This window comes from Nicotiana sylvestris, chromosome 11, assembly GCF_000393655.2.
Source record: "Nicotiana sylvestris chromosome 11, ASM39365v2, whole genome shotgun sequence".
Lineage (NCBI taxonomy): Eukaryota > Viridiplantae > Streptophyta > Magnoliopsida > Solanales > Solanaceae > Nicotiana > Nicotiana sylvestris.
Window position 1 is genome coordinate 144,795,313 of NC_091067.1, and position 22,300 is coordinate 144,817,612.

A 22,300-nucleotide genomic window follows, 5' to 3' on the forward strand; every position below is an offset into this window, starting at 1 on the left:
CCTTGACTTCTCAAACTGAACTAAGACTGTCCAACTAGAGGTATAGCCGGAAGGAGCTCTTTTTGTATTGAAAGTGTTTTCAAATAGCAATCCATCGCGTCGGTAATAAGACTTAGAGTAAACGAACGATTCAAGCTCCTTACAGAAGGCAGTTCAGCTTGATAACTCGATAAGCTGTATTGACAGAACAAAACCACTCTTTCAAAGGTGGGATCAATCCCAACCTATTCTTCTTAGCCTAACAGTCTATTCGTGGAAGTAAATTATCCAAAAAGTCTCCTTACTAGACCTAACATCCTGTCATCGCTTTCAGATACAAGGAAGTTGGACTAGTTATTAGACCAACTATCTCACGCTCTCTCTCTCAAACCCAGCCAAAGGAGCACATCTAGTTGAAAGACTCTCATTCTTATTTAGAATGGGAAGATCTTTCAGTTCGTAAAAGCTTAAGCTTAAGAGCTTTATCCATAAGTAATGAGAGGAGACTTTTAGATGAACAATACGGCTAAGCGTGCATCTGGGGCGGATGTGTCGATGGATGGAGGGGGCTGCATGCTGCATCTAAGAGTTTAGTGCCATGAGACTGAATAACATGGCCTGAAACGAAGTAAACTCACTTTGCTTAACACAGGGCAGTAGAGCAGGACTTCTTTCTCACCCTCACCCGTCATCCAACATGGTTCGCACCAGCGTTATTTGACTCGCTTAGTCCATCGCTGCTTGGCTCTACTTCAACCACTACAACTTGACGGTTCCCTTGCAGCTAAAAGAATGAGATAGAACACCTTTTCTGACATCAGGAGATGAAAGTAGTCAAGCAGGCAACAAAGTCGACTATTCGTCTTCACTTCCTCAAAAGTGCTAAAAAGAGCCCCTGAGCGCAGACCCTTCCCCAAGGGACTAAACGCATTCAGTTATCTTTCAAAGAGTTTATTCGAGAACAACCTATTCTAAAAGCAACCTATTTGAATTGGAAAACTGCTTCTTTTAGGGATGACTATTCTGCAGCGATAATTGCAAACAGAAAGGGGGAATTGGTTTGAATAGCCCTATTGACCAGGAGAGTCAGTATTACCGCATCTTTGAGTCTGTTGCAGGTATGAAGTGAGTTCCATACCATGAAAAAGATTTCAATGGGACCAGGAAACAACCCACCATTGGAACTTGCTTTGCTCTCGCTCCGCTCGTTCCCACCTGTCTTCTTCCCACTATAGTGAAAGATCTTTCACTAGCCCTCTTACGTACATAATGCTACAACTTAGACACACTTGATTCAAATTAAGAAAGTGTTGGATAGACAAGAATGTTTCAGAACTGTTGTAGCTATGACACAAAAAATCTTATTTCAACAGAAGATGTAGGAGGAGAATCTTAGTAGCTTAGTTGGTTGGTTACCTAGAACTTTCATTTTGTCGGTAGGGTTCGATTCCCCACCTTATAATCCCCTCCCCCATTTTCCTGTACCCCCTATGTAACAAAAAACAAATATTAAATGACTTGAGAGTGAATGTAGATATTTGCCGCAAATCAAAGTCCACTTCTAAATTTCCCTATACTTTTACAGCTAACAATATATTACAATTTAAACTGCAAAATACATTGATATTGTAGTTAAATCTCAAGATGGAAAGCCACTATATTCTAGAAGTTCTCTTTATGGAAGTTGAAGCGAGTGGATGAATTTAAGCTAAATTCTTGACACAGCTTTCTGAGTGGTTTGGTAAGTGTTGGACTTCCACAGTAGAACACACCTGCAACGTTACCATAATGTTCAAACAGTAGTAGACATAGCTACTAAGAATAATAGGGCAGCCCGGTACACTAAACTCCCGCTATGCGCATGGTTCGGGGAAGGGCCGGACCACAAGGGTCTATTGTATGCCGTCTTACCCTGTATTTCTATAAGAGGTTATTTCTACGGCTCGAACCCGTGACCTCCTGGTCACATGGCAGCAACTTTACCAGTTACGCCAAGGCTCCCCTTCATATAGCTACTAAGAATGTTATACACAAAATAGATTCATAGATGATGTCTTTAAACGTACCAATGCGAGATGATGGATGGGCTGCTGCCAATTGAGAGAACACCTTTCTCCAATTTGGTCTAGCGAAATGTGTTCTTATCTGTCGAAGATCAAGTGTCGAAACAATTTTAGTAAAAAGTTGAAACTATTATTTTTGAGTACTGGACAGTGGAAATAAACTGAATACCCGGCTTTCTGAGACAACATCAACTCCATTTTTAGCATGTTGCAGTGACTGCACCATAGCGATTAGTGCTGATCTAGCATCTCCTTCTTCATAAACACTAGTCAAGTAGTTGTGCATTTCTATCACTTCCTGAAGAATACCAAAGTACCATGAACATGAAAAATGAATCAGTCAATTTTGTACTAATTGAGGAAACTTATTGAGACACAGGATTCAAAAAAACCAACATTTTTGTCATGTTCAGCGATGTCATCCATTACACCCTTAAACCAGTCGAATGATCCTTGTTCTCGTGTCACCCAGTAGAAATATGCTCTTTGAGGACCTTTCTTGCTAGATAATTCATCATCCTTCTGACTCTGCAGTTATTAGATTAAGTTATATTTTCTTGTGTCTCTGGTTATTTTAACAAAAATACTGCTATATGCACGAACTCTTACATGTCCCGATTCTTGGTTTAGTATGTCTTTTATAATGCTGATAAAGGGTGTTGCTCCAATTCCTAAGCCAACTAGCAGAAGGATATCATATTTCTTGTAGTTCTGAGCTGGTGCACCGTAAGGCCCTTTGATAATGATCCTTGGAAATCTGCCTCGAAAGATAAGATATAAGTTCTAATGCTAATACATGAAGAAGGAAAAGTGTAGACAATAGACATTGTAGCATACTCGTCTTGAGATTGTTCGGCATCATGTGGATTATATGCTTTAGTTTCCATTCTAATAAGATTTTTCGTCCTTGATTGTGTTGCTTGACAAGCCTGCAAATACGAGCTTTAGGATCCCAATAGCGAAGCACAAGAAGAGTAAAAAGTCTAAGTTCCTTATTCATTTCTGCTAATTGTTATACTTGATTTTACAATTGAGGGTCAAACCATCAATCACATGGCTAAATCTATGTTTTCCAAATTTGATATGGCATTGTTCATATCTTTCTTTATTCAGTCAAGTCTTGTGCACCTCAGAAAATGAAGAGTAAAAGTTATTTTTAGAATGCAACATAGTAACATGGTATGATACCTTTTGAAATCTGGTTCTAAGCTCTGTAGTCCAGTCTCCTAATGTACGTATATGGACACTTAAATAGTTATCGTCTGGTGCAGAAGTGATTGAGAACGGATGCCTGTAAGAGTAAAATAGAAATTTCTTAGCAGAAGGATATTGGCAATATTGAATCTGTTTGATGATAATTTGTTCTTCAATTACCATTCGAAGTTTGATATATCTGGACATTTAACAAACAAGTACATCCCGCTCTTGTACTTGAATCCTTGAGGTTTACTCATATACAGTGCTAGTACATTTCCTGTATACGTAACAGCCTGCATTTTTGTTTTTCGGGCATAGAAATGAATGCAGCATTTAGCATTTCTGCAATTGCCAAGACTTTTTCATAAATTAATGTAAATTTCTTGAAACTAATACCTTTTGGATGTTCACATGGTAGCGGTTCTCATTGACGATAAGAACTCTTTCTGTAGCATATAGAAGTACTGGGACTGCAAGATACATCCATGTCTGCATATCATAGGTATTCTTGATTGTTCAATCACAAGCATCGCAAAAGAAATTTCTTTAACTAACTTGAAAAAACAGTGTTTCTAGCTGTAAAGAGTAAAGAGGTTATATTCATGTTACATTATTTGGACACAATACGATATATGTGCATGTTTCATGGTTATCAAATAACACTACTACAAGTTCTTCTTTCAATACCAAGTTAACTAGTGTGATGAGGCTATGAAAATGCAAGTGGACATACCGTCTTTTTGTACCATTCTTTGGTGAGGAATATGAAGTAACCATGTAGGATCAAGAGCACGTAAACGAGTACCAACAGATGATGTGCATACCAGAACGCGTTAAATCCTGCTAAATGATGAAATGGCCATGGCAACTTGATGACATTCCTTCGGAACGAATGTGTTGCCAGTGTGAAGGAGAAAAGCATGAGAAGGGTCATTAGTATCCCCGTTACGCCTGGAATAGATGCTACCAAATCCATGTAAGTCGGTTGGTGGTAGTCAAAATTGCTTCCAAGAACCGTCATAAATTTGCTTTTCGGGCAGGATACTAATTTTACAAAGTTGCAACTCGTGTGAAACAAGACATGAATAAAAGTCCCTAGAGTAATTCCCAAGGAAATCATTTTATGGAAATTGATGTTATCATCAAAGGGTATAATAGAACCAAGAAAAGTTTCTCTGAGTTGAGTAAGAGTTCTTCTGCATACTGGTAAGAGAATGAGAGCCATATTAAACTTGAGAGTTTCACCTGCAGCTTTAGCTATACAAACACAATAACCCATAATCTTGAAAGCTGCTCTCCCCTTAAATTGTTGAACTTTCCATATGAATAATATCAGGTTAATAGACAACCACAATGTTACGACCCAAATTCTTTTCCAATTATCGTGTATCTTTTCTAAGGTTTTCGTCAAGAATTTGCTCACTGGAGTTCTATATTGTCTGGGGATCATGGTTTTTGCTAGTGTTTGTGATCTCTTCAAGTTCTTTTTCCCATCTTCTGATCCTACCATTCCTCTTAGTAGAGATTCAAGTTGCCATATCTGTTCACAAAGTTGAAGATTTTAAAAATAAAGAAGACTTGTATAAAAAGATGGCCATCTTTGAGTGGAATATTACCTCAATATATCCTAAATGGTCAGGATCAAACTCTTCCATAATTAAAGCTGCATATGTTGGTGCATGTTGCTTGAAGTTTGTCAATTTGTTGGCTGCAGCACTCATCACTAGAACCTTTCAAACAAAAATATCAAGAATATTGACTCACAAAAGAAGAAATAACAAATTCACAAGGTATGTTTTTCCTCACCTCTTTGACCTCTTCTTCTGATAGTTTTCCATCACCATTCTTGTCACACCTACAAGACAAATGGAGCTTTTGAACAATGAGCTCAGCTGAACCAGTATTTTCGACACGGAACATAAGTACATATGTGAAAAAATCACTAATATTAAAGCCCGGTGCACTAAGCTCGGGCTATGTGCAGGGTCGGGGAAGGGCCGGACCATAAGGGTCTATTGTACGCAGACTTATCCTGCATTTCTACAAGAGGTTGTTCCCACGACTCGAACTCATGAATGTTAAATTCAGAACTCATAATTTGAAAAGTACGGCGAGATTGGTTCTAAAACATTAAAGGTTGAACCCATCATGAATACGCCTAAGCTTAAAAATGGTCATGTTTAGTCTCTCCACACAAGAAAAATAAGGAAAGCACAAATTCTTACATGTCAAAGAAAATATGAAGCCTTGTATCAGGGCATTTAGTTGAAATATCTTCCCAAAATTCTCTAAGTTCTTCAATGGTTATCCCATTTTCTGCATTGATCTTCTTTCGTCTTGCCAATGTATCAAACAACTCCTCAGCAAATTCCTTGCTTTCTCCCATTCCTTTAATGCAAAAACCAAAATAAAATAAAATGTTATATTTACCAAAATATTTACCAACATGAATATCAATTGGTCAAAAAAATACCTATACATGCTCCAAATTTGTCTCTAAAAAGAATCTCATTAACTGCATTTTGATAAAATCTTCTCTCTACACTTTTCCAAGCATCTGCTTCTTTCCCTGTTTTAGTATCAAGAAAATGCAGGCTCTTGAACCCTCTTACTGCCCCTGATTCTATTCTCGCCATTTTTTTCCTTCCAAATGCTGCATTTTCTAAAGGGTTTTCAGCCATTATACAATATAGAGATCAATATTTTTTTTCAATAATGTGTTATACTTTTATCCTATATATCTAGGTAATATTTATGATCATATTAAGGAAGATCTGCAAACATTTTGTTGCAGAGTTTTATTAGAATTGAATGGGAGGTTTGGAAGAAGATGACATGAATTTATACAGGTGGCATACGAGGGTTAAAGAGGTAAAGTTCGTTAAATTAGTTGTCAACTTATTTTTTCCTAATCTTTTTGTTTTTCCTAATCATAACTTCCCCACCCACCCACTCACCCCCAATTAAACTAAACTGCAGCCTAAACTGTGGTCCCTCTCAGCGTCCTTTATTTGTTTAATTGTGTATTTGGTATGACTGAAGTTATAATATTTTCTTAAAGAATAATTTTTTATTTTTGAATGATGAGTGAAAAATAATTTTAGAAAAAATTATATTCCTAAAGATTATTATAAGTAGCAACTAGAAAGTATTTTGATTGAACTTTTACATACTAAAGATTAAAAATAATTATAAGCGGGAGCGGATTCGGTTCAATAGCTACGGATTCCCGTGAACCCAATAGTTTTTGTCTAGAACCTGTATTTGTATTTAAAAATTCATTAAATATATAAGAATATTTAGCTTGTAACCCAGTCCGTTCATCCAGTTAGTATTGTATATTAACTCGACATTTTTGCAGGAACCCATAAACCTAAAATTCTGGATCCGCCCCTAATTATAAGTGTAGTTAAGCAAATAATATGGCGTTAAAAGTTAAGATTATTGTAGAGAAAATGGCTTTCGTTAATAGGTTATGAAAGTGATTTTCTTCCTTTTGGTAGAAAAATTCTGGTAATTGAACCGGTAACCTCACCAAAAGTTTTAAATCTCCTTGACCACAAAATTATATTTTTGGGCTTTGTAAACGGGATCTAAAATATAATAAATAGAGGCACAGATTTAATTTTACCTTTTATATATATAGCGTAATTTTCCGGTAAAGGTTCGGGTGAACCCTCTTCTGCCCAATAATCCGCCCTTGTTAGCCAAATGCCAAAAATGATCATACCAGACATACTTTTATTCTTCTTTTATTCCTCCCCTCGTGAAAATAGTATCACAGCTCATAATATGAAAGTTAACCTATCTAATTTTCAGTATAGATTTATACATTATTTTTAATATACAAACTTAGTACATAAAAATATTTGAAAAGGACATAAATAAATAAATAAAAATTGTTTAACTACCCAACTATTATGCTGCATTCTTTTACAGACAGATGAAGTCTATATTTTGTATATTTAGTTTGAGGTCATTTTCAAATTATACTTCAATTCATTTGCTGAATCATGGAGGATATTACAGCTAATTTATTTCCCCAAAATGTGAATACAACTGTAGTAATCTGATTTTAGCACATTTTAAGTGGCAAATCATATGATTAGATTCGTTCAATCTGAAGTTTGATCACTCACTTTTTTTCTTGTCCGTTTTCCTTTGTTTAATCAGTGCAGGGGGACGCGATCTTTATCATAATAAATTAAGGAGGGACAGGGAAATACGTGCTGATTGATTTTTGGACAAAAATTCTTGAAATCAAACAGCTAATTAATTAATTAATTATTAGGTAATGTATGGCATGTTTTTTATGTAACGTGGTTCCATATTGTGAGCACGTTGTGCTCCACGTATTTTTTCCTTTGTTCTTTCCTTTGTTTTATTTCGTGTTTAAATTTTATATTCCAATGAATTTTTATATTATCAAATTATATGAAAGATAACTATATGTAATTGTCACAATAATAAAACTAGTAATATATATATATATATATGTATATATATTAATATATTTTTAAGACAAATACATAATTACAACTAAAGTTACTGTGTTCGGTCGAACCCGTTCTCGATACTATATCTCCGTCCCTAATTAAATTACGTAGACAGTATAAATATAATCTGATAATTAATTTTTTTTTGTTATCCTTTTATGCTTTATAATTCTTAAAATTTCGGCAAATAGAAGATTTCTAGCGAAGTTCATTTATAGGGAACTTAGAGTTGAATGGACAATCTCTATAAAAGTTATATTGCCAAAAAAAATTTAAACAACACTTCGAATATGACTAATAAATTCCAGTACTCGCTTTGCTCGCTGACTATAATTCTAGACATCAACATCACAAACATAAACATTCCCATGCCAATTGAACTTGCATTTGTTTTTCAATAATAAAGATATAAGATTGGACAGGGAGAGGATACGGAATATTTCCTTTCACGTCATCACTTGTTAAAGCACCGTCATCAATGACGTGGCACATTAGTTTAAAGAAAAAAAATTCACTAGGTCTTCGGTATGTATTTTGGGGCCCGACTAATTTAAATTCACTTAGTAAAATTCTACTTTAGGAGATAATGCTTTCTAGCAAAAGCGAATTCGTTTTGAGAGCTCGAACCCCTAGACCATTAAGGATGAAGGGATAGTTACTACTTACCACCCAAACTTTGGTAGTATGTAGCACAATTTAATGTATTTGAAGACAAGACTTCCGAAGAATCACTCCAATCATACACAATGAAAAAAAGAATGGAAAACTAGAAAAACGAAAAATGGTAGGATATATTTGGGCTTGTGGAGTGCATCCATCAACACAGGCAAGTGCACAGATAGTCATATAGTCATTCTCAAGGATGCTATTTAGAAATTAGAAATTAGTCAGTACTTATTTTATTCTAAATTTTTAAACTAAAAATTCTAACTTCAGGACAATCCAGAACATTTTTGTCCTGAAAAATTGAACTGAAAACAAAAATTCAAGAGGTACTGACTAATTCCTAAATAGCAACCCTTTAAAGTGGCTACCTGGTCGTTATTTCTACTAAGCCTACTTAGCAATTTGTGCGGCCCGTTAATTATTTGCATTTTTGTAACAGCCCAAATGAACAGTCGTATGTTCCAGTACTTTTTTTTTTTGGAGGGGGGAGGGGGGGGAGGGGGGTAAATAAAGTATTTTATTGCCAAAAAGCTATGTAGTATGTAGAGCTCGAACGAAAAGAAACTAGAATCTAAAATTAGACATAGTCCCAACTTTCCAACAGAAGCAACCTACTTTCATTTATTTTACTCCCATCTAGATTTGAGTTTGATCAATTATACCAGTAAGAATAGTCTTTAAAAAATTGGCTTTTTTCTTCTTTTTTGGGGTGAATTATAAGGATTAAACGACTAATGCTCATTTTGCTCGAGACATATTGGATCAATCCACTGCAAATTAGTGTAAAAATTGCGTGGGATAGCCACTTTTTAAAATGGTATTTCCTTTTTATCCAGCATTTTTAATGCTGCGCAAGGATAATAGGTCCTGAACTTAGGCTAAGAAGCCCAAAAGTTAAAGACAATAGGTCCTGAACTTACAGTTACAAGTTCAAAAGTTAAGGACGATAGGTCCTGAAGTCTTGAACTTAGACTAACAAGCTCAAAAGTTAAGAACAATAGGTCCTGAACTTAAGCTAAGAAGCTCAAAAGTTAAGGACAATAGGTCCTGAATTTAGACTATTTAAGCACATTTGGTGTCACACCTCCTTTTTGCGTGCCCGGCCCCGAAGGGTTAAATGCGCGGGTGGAGTTTTTCCAATTTAAGTGACAATATTCGAAATGGGATTATTTATTTAATTCAGAGTCGCCACTTGAGAAAGGTTTGGTTTTTGGTGTCCCAAGTCACCGGTTTATCTTGAATCCCAAATCGAGGAAATTTTCGACTTTTCCAAATGAAGTCTGCGAACCAGAAATTCTAAGTAAGGAATTCTGTTGACCCGAGGGAAGGTGTTAGGCACCCTCGAATCCCGTGGTTCTAGCACGGTCGCTTAAATTGTTATAATGGCTAAATATCTGATTTAAATACATGTTGTGACTTATGTGCTTCTTATTAGATTTATACCGCTTTTATTATTATCATTTATTTTTATAGAATTGCAACGTCGTGAAAATACATCCCAAACCACGTCACAATCAATGCACCCGTAGTTGTTAACACATTTTGACTCCGTTGAGATTTGGATTTGGGTCACATCAATGTGCACCCGAATTTAAGAATATAATTTACTTAAACCGTGCCTGAAGAATCTAGCCCGTTATTATTTGGTGGAAGGCCGTGAGATTCACTAAACGGCCTAGCCTAAATTCTAAAATACTTATTATGGTTATTTATTGAGGGCCCCGCAATTTGCATTTTTTTTTATTTTTTTGGCGAGGCTCGTCTCATTATTTTAGAAGGGTATCCTACAGTGACTATATTTCTAGTGCATTTGTCTCTAAATCTAGAAGAAAAGGTACGTGCTAATTCAATTATATGCTTTGGCCTGATCCAGATTCTTATGATTAATTATCTATAAAGTTAAGAAAACATTATACTTTAATGGAACAATGCTTTTATTTGACAAAGAATCACATACGAGCTAACGAAATATAACACTTAATCCGAACATTTCTTGAGCTGAACTTAACCAAACTTATTTAGACTAGATTAAAGGATTTAGTTACTAGATATTGTTACTAATGGGACTTTGAGCGTGACCCTATGTACTGCCTAACGGAACCAAGAAAAAAAAGATTAAATGAAACAGAAACAACATTGTATAAGATTGGAGTATACATACCCCGTATTAACAAACAACTACCAAACTAAAACACAAAGGGCTAAACCCAGTCGAGTACCAGTACATGCTTTCAAACTATTGAATTATAAACTAATCAAATTTTTTACAGAACCGTTAATGTACCATGAATATCACAACAAATACTTGAACTTCTTCAACCCTTTTCATTTCATGCTTTCGAACTATTTCAGTTACATCAATACGGGACTCGAAATGTGTACCTGGAAGGCTGAAATGCAAAGAAGAAGAGGAGAATAACAGGGAAGATCAGCAGCAACAGGAATCAGAGTAACAGCAGCAGCAACAGATGAAACAATTGGGGTAGAATCTAGATCCCAGCTAGACCAAATCTCAGAATAGACCAACAAACGACCAACAGACTCAGTTGGATTTAGAAGGAATCAGTGTTGGACAACATATCAAGACCAGTGAAATCAAAACAGCAACTAAGAATGCAATTTCTAGTTTTTGTCTGTCTGTGTTATCAAACAGAGTTCTTTCCCAGCTTTTCTGTTTGTGTGTGTATATCTATCTCTCAATGTATATTCCCCTCCCCCTTTCCAATTCTCCTATATGCTCTGTGTGTATCTATTTGTATGTATTTCAGCTCTCTCTTTCAAAAATTCCTCACAGTCTCTGTATTTTTTTTTTCTAATTCTGTATATGTCCCCTTTTTATAAGCCTGAATCCTACTCCTTTTAACAGTCTCTTTTTAATATCACAGTACCCCTCCCATGTGCCCTTTTCATTTTCAGATTCCAATTAGTTATTTAAGTATTAACCCCCATCAACATTCCCTGGCAGATTTATTCTTTAAAAGGCTTAATATTTCTTAAACTAAAGCAAGGTATGGGGCAGTAGAATACATCTGACAGCATATGCTGTCAAACCATTTTAAAATTAAAAGCCCCTTTATGCAGAAAAACAGGCTGTGCACAAAGCACATGAGGTGCACCAATGCACATGCTGTGCATGAGTGCACATGCCCTCCAATTCAGAGTTTAAAACAAACATCCCTTTCAAATCAAACAGCTATAAGTAAGCAAAACTGGTTCTTAATTGATTCAGGCAAATGTTCAACAGAAGCAAATCGATTTAACTTTGTTCAAACAGTTGAAACTAATTGACGACACATGTCGACTCGACTATATTAGCATTAACATATACAATCGTAGCCAAAAATCAGACATTCAAAGTATAGGGCACATGACTCGACTTATACTGATTAAATAGAACTGTACTTCGAGGAATCAGTTAATCAGTACAAATTTGAAATTCAAACTAATTGCATAACAAATACACACGCCTTATCAGAATAGGAGGGGGGTTCAGACAAACACAGAGGTTCAGGTAAAGTGGATAAACAAAAGTTGATGAACAGACTTTTAAAACAAATCACACGGACTAAAACAAAAATAAAGAAAAGAAAACAAGACTCACCTCAAATCTTTGAAAAATCAAAACCTTAACTCGGACTTGGTCAGGCCTTTCTTAAGGCTGAACGGACTTTAAACGAAGTGTTTCTCAGATGAGAAACACTTTGATTAAAGTCCATTAGACCTTAATCTCTTCGGTTGAACCAGTGACGGAGGAACACAAAACTTTCAAAACTTAGATCTGGGATTCAGGCTTCCCTGATTAGATTCGGACCAAACCAAGTATGGTTTGGTCACGAGGAGGGTCTGGGGAGTGTCTGGGGTAAAGCTGGGGTTGGTTGGTGTAAACCGAGTTTTGACTCGAATCTTCAAATGAAGATTCGAGGACCTAGGGGATGATTCGAACTACATGGTTAACAGATCCATGTTCAGGATGGCAAGGGGGTTCTAGGGTGTTAAGGGGAAGGTCACCGGCGTTCATGCCGCCGGTTTTCATGGTGGGGGATACAGGGGCGGCTCTAGGGTTTGAAGGGGATGAGGTTGAAGACGAAGGCTGGGGTTCGGATAGGGGGGCAGGGTAGGATTATGGGCTTATATAGTTAGTGGGTGGACGGATCTCGACCGTTAGATCAATTTAGATCTACGGTCTGGATCTGATGGTTAAGTGGAACGGTGTCGTTTCACGTGCTGAGGGTTTGGGTTCGGTCCGGGTGTGAACGGGTCGGGTTCCTCAGTGGGTTGTGGGGAAGTGATCTTGGCCGTTGATCAATCTGAGATCAACGGCCCAGATCACACTGGACTAAAACATCGTCGTTTGGACGTCCTGGGTATCAGGTGGTCTGGACCGGGCAGGCCTGGGTTTTGGGCTGTTTGTTTGGGCCAATTTTGTTAAAATTGGCCCAAGTCCGGAAGGGGTCTTTTCTTTTTCTTTTTTTTTTATTATTTTATTTCTTTTTTCTTATTTATTATAAAAACTAAACAACAACAAAAATCAAATTGAAATTAAATATACACTCAATACAATTATTTGCATACACACTAAAGATATTTCCAAACAGGTAAAATCAAACCAAACAAAATCACGGACGAAAAATGCCTATTCACGATTTTCTATTTAATGACCGAATTACGGTTTGAATTACGCAGGACACATATATATTTTTTGAACTTTATTTTAATAAAGTAAATAAATAAGAATGGGCCAAAATCACAAATAAATCCACAAGGTGCCGCACAGAAATCCGAAATTGTACAGCGGGGCCAATTATATATTTTTTATTTCTTTTTGGAGCGATTGTCGTGTGAAGCAAAAATCACGTGCTCACAGCTGCCCCTCTTTGTTCGGAAACACGAAGGGTTTTCGTGCAAAGATCAAGTGAGCGTGTATGAGCGATTTTTGCCTATAGACCACTCCGTATGAAGCATTTTTTGAAAGATCTGACCGAATCTTGCTTCAAAGATTTCCTACATATCCTGGGCTAAACAGGAATCAGGTCAATGTAGTTCGGGAAGTTTTGGTAGCTGGGACTACCATGGGATTGCAATGCTTGCTGCTACTGCTGTTGCTGTTGTCACTGCTGCGTCACTGACCGCCTTATTACAACCAAACGAAAATTGGAAACTGAACTAACTACTTATATGCATGTCAACTGCTAGTTACAAGATTCCTATCTATGATTCTTTTACAACTTGATCTTGGGTCTTAGCTGATTTTGCTTGTAGACTTCGATCTGAATCTTGATGCTTGCGAGTTGCGACGACTTGTTTAATCTCCGGGATACTGAGTGAGACGCGATTGATAGGGTTCAGGGCCTTAGTCAAATGTTGGAGTCGATCTGCTCTCCATTCACTCTGATATCTCGGGATGTCTTCTTTTGTCTTTTCTTCTTTGATTCTGAGTTGAGACTCATCTCGTGGGTCATTTCGATCCGTGTGGCTCGAGGTTAGACCTGCGGGAAAAAACAAACAAACGAACGAAATTTTCTGCCCCAGTTTCACTAGGAAAATTTCGTTAATTATTCACCAGGAAGTTCATAAAATTGATGAAAGAGGATATGCATGCTCAGTTCAGGGTTGGAGCCCTAACACCGGCTAGCTGGGGAAAGGTTCGGTTTGGGGTTTAAAACCCTAACGCCGAACAAAGGAAGAATTCAGTTTAGGGTTTAAAACCCTAATGCTGATTGCATGGAAAAGCTCAGTTTAGGGTTTTAAAACCCTAATGCTGGCTGAAAGGAAAAGTTCAATTTAGGGTTTAAAACCCTAATGCTGACTAAAAGGAAAATTCAGTTTAGGGTTTAAAACCCTAATGCTGATTGCATGAAAAAACTCAGTTTAGGGTTTAAAACCCTAATGCTGGCTGAAAGGAAACTTCAGTTTAAGGTTTTAAAACCCTAATGCTGATTGCATGGAAAAGAGTTCTCGGGTTATGCCGAAAAGATTCATCGAGTCATGCTGGGAGGATTTATCGGGTTATGCCGAGAAGATTTATCGGAATATGCCGAAAAGATTCATCGGGCTATGCCGAGGGGATTCATCGGGTTATGCTGGGAAATTCATCAGGTTATGCTGAAAAGATTCATCGGGTTATGCCGGAAGGATTCATCGGGTTATGCCGGAGGGATTCATCGGGTTATGCCGGGAAGATTTATCGGGTTATGCCGGGAGGATTCATCGGGTTATGCCGGGAAGGTTTATCGGGTTATGCCGAAAAGATTCATTGGGTTATGCCGGGAGGATTCATCGGGTTATGCCGGGGGGATTTATCGGATTATGCCGAAAAGATTCATCGGGTTACGCCGGGAAGATTCATCGGGTTATGCCGGGGGGATTCATCGGGTTATGCCGGGGAGATTCATTGGGTTATGCCGGGAAGATTTATCGGATCATGCCGAAAAGATTCATCGGGTTATGCCGGGAAAATTCATCGGGTTATGCCGGGAAATTCATCAGGTTATGCTGGGAGGATTCATCAGGTTATGCCGAAAAGATTCATCGGGTTATGCCGGGAAGATTCATCGGGTTATGCCGGGAAAATTCATCGGGTTATGCCGGGAAATTCATCAGGTTATGCTGGGAGGATTCATCGGGTTATGCCGGGAAATTCATCAGGTTATGCTGAAAAGATTCATCGGGTTATGCCGGAAGGATTCATCGGGTTATGCCGGAGGAAGATTCATCGGGTTATGCCGGGAAGATTCATCGGGTTATGCCGGGAGGATTCATCGGGTTATGCCGGGAAGGTTTATCGGGTTATGCCGAAAAGATTCATCGGGTTATGCCGGGAGGATTCATCGGGTTATGCCGGGGGGATTTATCGGATTATGCCGAAAAGATTCATCGGGTTATGCCGGGAAGATTCATCGGGTTATGCCGGGGGATTCATCGGGTTATGCCGGGGAGATTCATTGGGTTATGCCGGGAAGATTTATCGGATCATGCCGAAAAGATTCATCGGGTTATGCCGGGAAAATTCATCGGGTTATGCCGGGAAATTCATCAGGTTATGCTGGGAGGATTCATCGGGTTATGCCGGGAAGATTCATCGGGTTATGCCGAAAAGATTCATCGGGTTATGCCGGGAAGATTCATCGGGTTATGCCGGGAAAATTCATCAGGTTATGCCGGGAAATTCATCCGGTTATGCTGGGAGGATTCATCGGGTTATGCCGGGAAGATTCATCGGGTTATGCCGGGAGGATTCATCGGGTTATGCCGGGAGGATTCATCGGGTTATGCCGGTAAGATTCATCGGGTTATGCCGGGAGGATTCATCGGGTTATGCCGGGAAGATTCATCGGGTTATGCCGGGAATTTGGATAAAAAAGGCTCCTTGGGTTATGCCAGGGAGATCCGGGGTTTATACCGGGATAGTTGAGGAACGAGGTCCTATGCTACCATGATTTGTTTTTCTTTTGAGATGTTCATTTTTATTCCTTGTCTTCTTTCCTTCCTTTGGTTCTCCCCTTTCTCTATTTTTATTTATCAGAAATGCACGAAAGAATTATGGGAAACTTATCATTGGTCGTTTTCCGCTGCAAGGCTGTTTCAATGCTTGTGTGCTCCATTTCTTTTGGGCTACACCAGCTTCATGCATGGCTGCTTTGGGGTCGTACCTGTCTCAATTTCCTACACAAAGAAAACATTGTCAGTTTGGAAATGGCGGTTGGTTTTGGGGGCCTTGATCGTTCCAATTGCTTTGTCTTGGCCTAATTCTTGTTGAGAAACTTTACTATTGATTGGATTCACATGCGAAAACCTTTGGACTACTCAGACTTGCGTTTCCAGATTTTGTGATGATTTGCCTTATAAGGCTTTGGTTTTTCCGTCCCGTTCTGCTTGGTGATTTTGGTGGGGATTTTATTAAGGAGACTCGGTGGGGATTTGTACAAGAGAAACTCCGTGTGGATTTGTCCAATGGTAACTCTGTGAGGATTTTTTTTTTTTTTTATGTATACACTTGCTGGGGATGTGTTGGGGTGGACTTCTTTGGGGAATTATACAAAGGGAGACTCCATGGGGGATTTGTAACAAGGGATACCCTGTGGGGATTTGTCGGTTTTGGAAGCAAATCAACTACCATGGCCAGTCGGGATGGGACTGACGCGTCACTGAGGTCGTACATTTATTTGACTCTTGCCAAACGGAGCCCTGTAAAACCAGTCCTGCCACCTTTCTTTGCGATTATTACGGAATCAAGAGTTAGATCAAAAGGACTCAAAGAAAACTATGTAAAGGAGAACATATGAGTTTAAAGAGAAACGCCCCTTTCGGGGAGAAAAGAAGGACTTATCTGGAGTGTATGCCAGTTTCAAACTGACATGACATGCCTTTTGGACTGGATGCCCGACCTCCGAGAACTTGCATTTCCTCATGAATCAAAACAGATCTATATTTTCAAAACCTGAGAACCTTGCCAGGATTTTCTGAGGTGGAATCATCTTTTTGGCCGACAACGCCCTTTGCGGGTTTTCGCTAGTCGACCTCTCTCATTTCTCTTCTTACTGTCGCCTGCTAGTACTCTTTGCGAGTTTTTACTAAACAAGCTCTCTCATTTTCAATTTCTCTTCTCGCATCGCCTCACGGTGCCCAAAGGTTTTCACCGACAAGACTCTCTTATCTTTATTCTCCTCATTTGTTGTATCGGACCCAAATAATTCCGTCTTCCTATTTTGGAATGCTTCGTTGATTGATCAGAAGGACTTGAAAAAGGTTTGGGGTGAAAAGAATTTGGATTGAACTACAACTTTGGAACCTTTTGGGTGGGATTATTGCTGAATCGTTATAACTTCTGCCCCAGTTTTACTTTCGGGGGAATTCCTGGATTTTATTTTGATGTGACTGAACCCCAAAGAGAGGTTGCCTACGTATCCTTTCGGAATCAAGTCAGACGTAGTTCATAGCCTCAATCAAATTTTGTTTTGTTTTCTCTTTTTTTTTTTTTCGGAGCATCAGGGATTTTTTTTTGATCCCCAAACCTAACTGCAATGGCTAGTCGTGTGGGACTTAACCTTTCCAACTTTATTTTGCCTTTGTAGGCCTTTCTTTTCTGTCTTCTTTCTTCCAATTTCAATTTTAGAGCATTTGGGGGTACCTTGGTTTCTTCGACTTTGCTGAGGCGATTAGCCATGTGAAACTCAACCCTTTCAACTTCAATTGCCTTTATAGGCGCTTTAATTTAATTTTCTCCTTCCAAGAGTTTTGATTCCTGAGCATCGGCCACCATGGCCAGTTGAGGTCGACTTGATGCACCTGCTGAGGCTGGGTGCCTTTTGCACATTAGCGTGTATCAAACGAAAGCCCTGTAAATCAGTCTTGCCAATCTTTCTTTGTCTTGGTTTTGGAACAGTGTTAGACCAAAAGGGATTCAAAGAGAAACAAATAATTGAATGGAGAAAGAGTTTAAAAACTAGAAGTGCCCCTTTCGGGGAAAGGAGAGAAGGACTTATCTGGAGTACATGCGGACTTCAATGAACATGACATGCCTTTTGGACTGGATGCCTGATCTGTGTAAACCGTCTGACTCCCAAAAATTTATCACAACTTTGCCTTGAATACCGAGGAACCTTGCTAGGACTCTGTTGATGACGGTGGTTGTGAGGATCTCATTTTCGGTCATGGGCGCCCTTTGTGGGTTTTCACGAGCTGGCATTTTCATTTCGTTTCTTACCATCTCCTTATAGTGCCCGTGTGGGTGTTCACTAACAAGACTTCTCATTTGATTTTCTCTGCTTACCGTCGTCTTACGGTGCCCGTGTGGGTTTTCACCAATAAGACTCTCTCATTTTATTCTTCTCATTCTGTTGTATCAGGTCCAAATAACTCCATCCTCCCATTTTGAACCGCTTTGCCGATTGATCAGAAGGACTTAAACAAGGTTTGGGGTAAAAGGAATTTGGATTGAACTACAACTTTGGAACCTTTTGGTCGGGATCATTGCCGAACCATTATAACTCCTGCCCCAGTCTCACTTTTGGGGGACTTTTTGGATTTTTGTTTTGGTGTGATTGAACCCCAAGGAGAGGTTGCCTACGTATCCTTTCGGAATCAAGTCAAACGTAGTTCAGGCCACTTTTGTTTTTGGATTTTTTTTCTTATTTGCTTTTTTGTATATATATTTTCTTATTTTTCCAATTCTTTCTTCTTCTTTTTTTCATTTTTCTTTTTTCATTTCAATTTTTTTTCATTTTATTTTCAATAATATTTTCAGGTTCCAAAGAGGGTAATCAAAGAAGAGTAACCAGCTCGAATGGGTTTTGCAAAGGGTTGATAGTGTTTGGGTAGCGAGAATGAAAGCCTTCATCATCTCAACCGGAAAAGATTTTATTATATAAAGGATCCAACATAGTACCTTTTGATTGCATTTGCATTGACAGTTATTTCAAGGACATTTCCTTCGATGTGTCCCAAGTACAACACACTCTTTTTGGCAGTACTCTTGTTGTAATATATGGACCTTTCCAATTTCGGGAATCAATTTTCCTTCAGTTGTTCCAACTCTTTGTCTTGTTTCCTTAAGCTATTCTTCATTGCGACCCAATTCTTGATTCATTATTTCGAGATCTGACAGAGTTTTAAGATCCGGGCATGAAGTCCGCAAGCATGTCATATTTTGAAATCTGCATTTAACAGAACTAAAAGAGAATGAGAAAATTGACAAGATTTAAGAAAAGAGAAATTCCGGAAAAATGAAATATCAATTTCATTTGATTTTCTTTTTGTTTTTTTTTTTGATATTTTTTTTGATGATTTTTTTTTGTTTTTATTTTTTGAAGATAGAAGGGTTTACATTGGAATAAAGTAAAACATCTGGATCACACCCCGAGACAATCCAGATGCAGAAAGGATAGCAAGACTGGCTACCGAGACTCCCGTCTGATAGGGAACGACTTTTCTTTTTTGGCTTTTCTTCTGTCTCGGCAATGGCTGCAATAGCCTTCAGTGCCGGATCAAATTCCTCAGCTTCACAGATCATTCCATCTATTGGCCCATTTGTGAGAGTAGGCAGGGGAATGTTCATCATATTATGAACCTTTTCGTCCTGGTGAACGATTCTTTCAGCTTCAATCAAGTCCTCAACTGCTATTTTGAGGGTCCAATGACCAACAGTCCTTTGTACCGTGCCCCACTGCTCCAGAGTGGCATTCACATCTAGTATCAGCTCGATGCGGGGAGGGGGGACTCGGTGTTTGGCCGATTTGGGGCCACTGGCTGCAGCAGACTTCGCCTGACTAGCTTTTGGAACAAGCGTGAGTATGATTCACCAATAGAGGTGAACTGATTCCTTTTGAAAGACTCTCTTGGGTGAGGATTGTACTGATGAACATTTGATTGGGGGACTATATGGAGCTTGGTAAGGATGGGCGTTTCTGGGAGGTGGAGCTCAGTTTTGTGTATAATGTTGTGGCCGCGTGCAAGGCTGCTCATCACTGGATACCAACAAAACCAATCACCTGAACAGAACCTGGCTAATTTACTCACACACACAACCTTGTTAGTTTTGAAGCATTTAACATATAGGAAATCGCAAGATGGGATGCAATGCACCTAAACAGTTAAACGTTTTTACCATGTGTTTGAACGGGTTGCATGTTTCATCCCGACCCTAAACTAGCCCTCTTCACTATGTACCTCTTTTCTTTTATTCTTGCCTCTCTTTAGTCACTCTTGATCCTGTTTTTGCCGCTCTTTTATTTTTTGCACTCTTTTTTTCCTTTTTTTTTCTATTTTCTTTTTCACTCGATTTTCTTTTTCCTTTTCTTTCAGTTTTTTTTAACTCAATTTATTTTATAGCTATGATCGAATCCGATGGAGATTGCCTACGTATCATGACCCCGCATGAATCAGATCTTGCGTAGTTCGGGCCGAATGAAAGGTAAAAGCAATGAAACATTTTTTTTTCTTGGTAGTAAAAAATTAGGTTTCAACACTCACAAAATGCAACCGAACGGTTATTTTTTGCAAACGTGGCCCCTTCCAAATTTCACATGAATTTTGAGGCCGGGGAGGATCATTTTACAAACTTGTCCGTTCTTTTACGAAAATAACCTTTCGACAACTGAAAGATACTCTAAGGCTACTTCGGCAAGAACGGTTTAAGACGCGACCGAAGCTGGCTCGGCTTATTATGACAAAATTCAAACGGTATTCACCCGACCGCTGACTCTTTGTTTTTTTTTTTGTTTGTTGTTTTTTTTTTCAAATTACAATAAAAACCTGGTGTTGCAAACACGGCCCTTCAGCGCCTCGGGGCGAAGGTTTTTAAGGCTGTGTGGGTCAACTGGATAAAAAATACTAAACAAGACCCAAAGGTGGCTGTTTATGCAAAGTCAGCCTTCCGGCGTCCCTTTCGGGAACATTCGGCTATTTATGACAAAACAGCATCACCTGACTTATTTATGACTCTTTTTATCGTTTTTCAAATTAGAAAACTCAATATTGCCAACACGGCCTTTCAACGCCTCGGTGACGAAGATTTTAAGGCTGTGTGGGTCAACTGGACCAAACCTTAAAAAATGACCCAAAGGTGGCTGTTTATGCAAAGTCAGCCTTCCGGCGTCCCTTTCGGGAACATTCGGCTATTTATGACAAAACAGCATCACCTGACTTATTTATGACTCTTTTTATCGTTTTTCAAATTAGAAAACTCAATATTGCCAACACGGCCTTTCAACGCCTCGGTGACGAAGATTTTAAGGCTGTGTGGGTCAACTGGACCAAACCTTAAAAAATGACCCAAAGGTGGCTGTTTATGCAAAGTCAGCCTTCCGGCGTCCCTTTCGGGAACATTCGGCTATTTATGACAAAACAACATCACCTGACTTATTTATGACAGATTTAAAATTTGACATATATTTTTGGCTATTTTTAGCAAAAGGGAAGGTTGGACACCACCCAACTTATTCATGGCAAAATTTAAAATTTGACACGTTTTTATTTATTTATTGATTTTGGCTATTTTAGCAAAAGGTGGGGTTGGACCCGATGAGGGTTGTCTACGTATCTCACATCCGGTGAGAATCAAACCGGCGTAGTTCTCGCTCGTGAATAGAGTAAGCAAACTAACCCCCTTTTTTTTGGAATTTTTTAAAGAAATGCTTTAAAAGAAGAAAGAAGATTTTTTTTTATTTTGATTTTTGTTTTATTATTATTTTTTAAAGAGAGACTTCTAAAAAATTATTTACTTTTGACTTGAACTTTGGGAATATTTTTTCTTTTTTTTTAAAAAAAAAAGAAAAGAAAAATGTGTTTTGGTTGATTTTTCATTTGTTTCACCTTTTTCTACGGAAGAAAGAATATATTTTTTTTTGATTCATGATGTTGCCTCTTAAATTTTGAAAGAGGGACTTTTAAGAAAAATGATTTGGAATTTCTGAGTTTTTATTTATTTACAAAAGCACTTCTAAAAAAAAGTCCTAATTTTGGGAATTCAATTTTTCAACTATTTTTTTTGAACATTTTACAAAAGAGAGATTAAAAAGCAAAGAGTATTTTTTTGGATTTTTGTTGCTGATTTTTAATTCTTATTTCATTTTTTCATATGAAAGATTTTAGAAATAGGAGACTATTTTTTTTTATTTGAGTTTAAAGAAAACTTCTATATTATTCTTTATTTCTTTTTTGTATTTTCTAAAGAAAAATTTATAAAGAAAGAACTAAAGAAAAATATTTATTTTTTTTGGATTTTTGAAAATTGGGGCCGGAACCGATGAGGTTTGCCTACGTATCTCACATCCGGTGAGAATCAGACTCGCGTAGTTCGATCAAATTAACCGAATTATTTTAGAACGAAATTCTTTCCTTTTCAACGAACAACTTTCCAAAAATAAAAGACTATTTTTTTTCTACCTTTTTGTTTTTCTTTTT

At 38.0% G+C, this 22,300-nt stretch overlaps 1 protein-coding gene across 2 annotated transcripts; it reads right to left on the bottom strand.

The window, feature by feature from the left end:
- Positions 1–1,472: 1,472 nt before the first annotated feature.
- On the bottom strand, positions 1,473–6,075 carry LOC104248560 (putative respiratory burst oxidase homolog protein H). Of its 2 annotated transcripts, XM_009804839.2 has the most exons (14): positions 5,713–6,075; positions 5,465–5,627; positions 5,046–5,094; positions 4,856–4,969; positions 3,973–4,779; positions 3,636–3,728; positions 3,417–3,532; positions 3,231–3,333; positions 2,880–2,971; positions 2,652–2,799; positions 2,439–2,570; positions 2,212–2,340; positions 2,046–2,124; positions 1,473–1,751 (listed from the first exon to the last, which is right to left on the bottom strand). In XM_009804839.2, the coding sequence occupies exons 1-14, from the start codon at positions 5,918–5,920 to the stop codon at positions 1,642–1,644; spliced, it is 2,343 nt and encodes a 780-aa protein (XP_009803141.1). In that variant the 5' UTR covers positions 5,921–6,075; the 3' UTR covers positions 1,473–1,641. The 2 variants fall into 2 exon arrangements, with proteins under 2 accessions (XP_009803141.1, XP_009803142.1); XM_009804840.2 differs by lacking the exon at positions 5,713–6,075 and having other exon boundaries at positions 4,856–4,962; positions 5,465–5,504.
- Positions 6,076–22,300: the final 16,225 nt, after the last annotated feature.

Bases quoted from the DNA above. Each gene is read 5' to 3' on its own strand.
- LOC104248560 (XM_009804839.2), bottom strand. From the start codon at position 5,920: ATGGCTGAAAACCCTTTAGAAAATGCAGCATTTGGAAGGAAAAAAATG. The intron at 2,800-2,879 runs GTATGCTACAAT...CTTTCGAGGCAG, and splicing joins GCCGAACAATCTCAAGACGA to ATTTCCAAGGATCATTATCA. The intron at 2,125-2,211 runs GTATTCAGTTTA...GATCTTCGACAG, and splicing joins ATGTTGTCTCAGAAAGCCGG to ATAAGAACACATTTCGCTAG.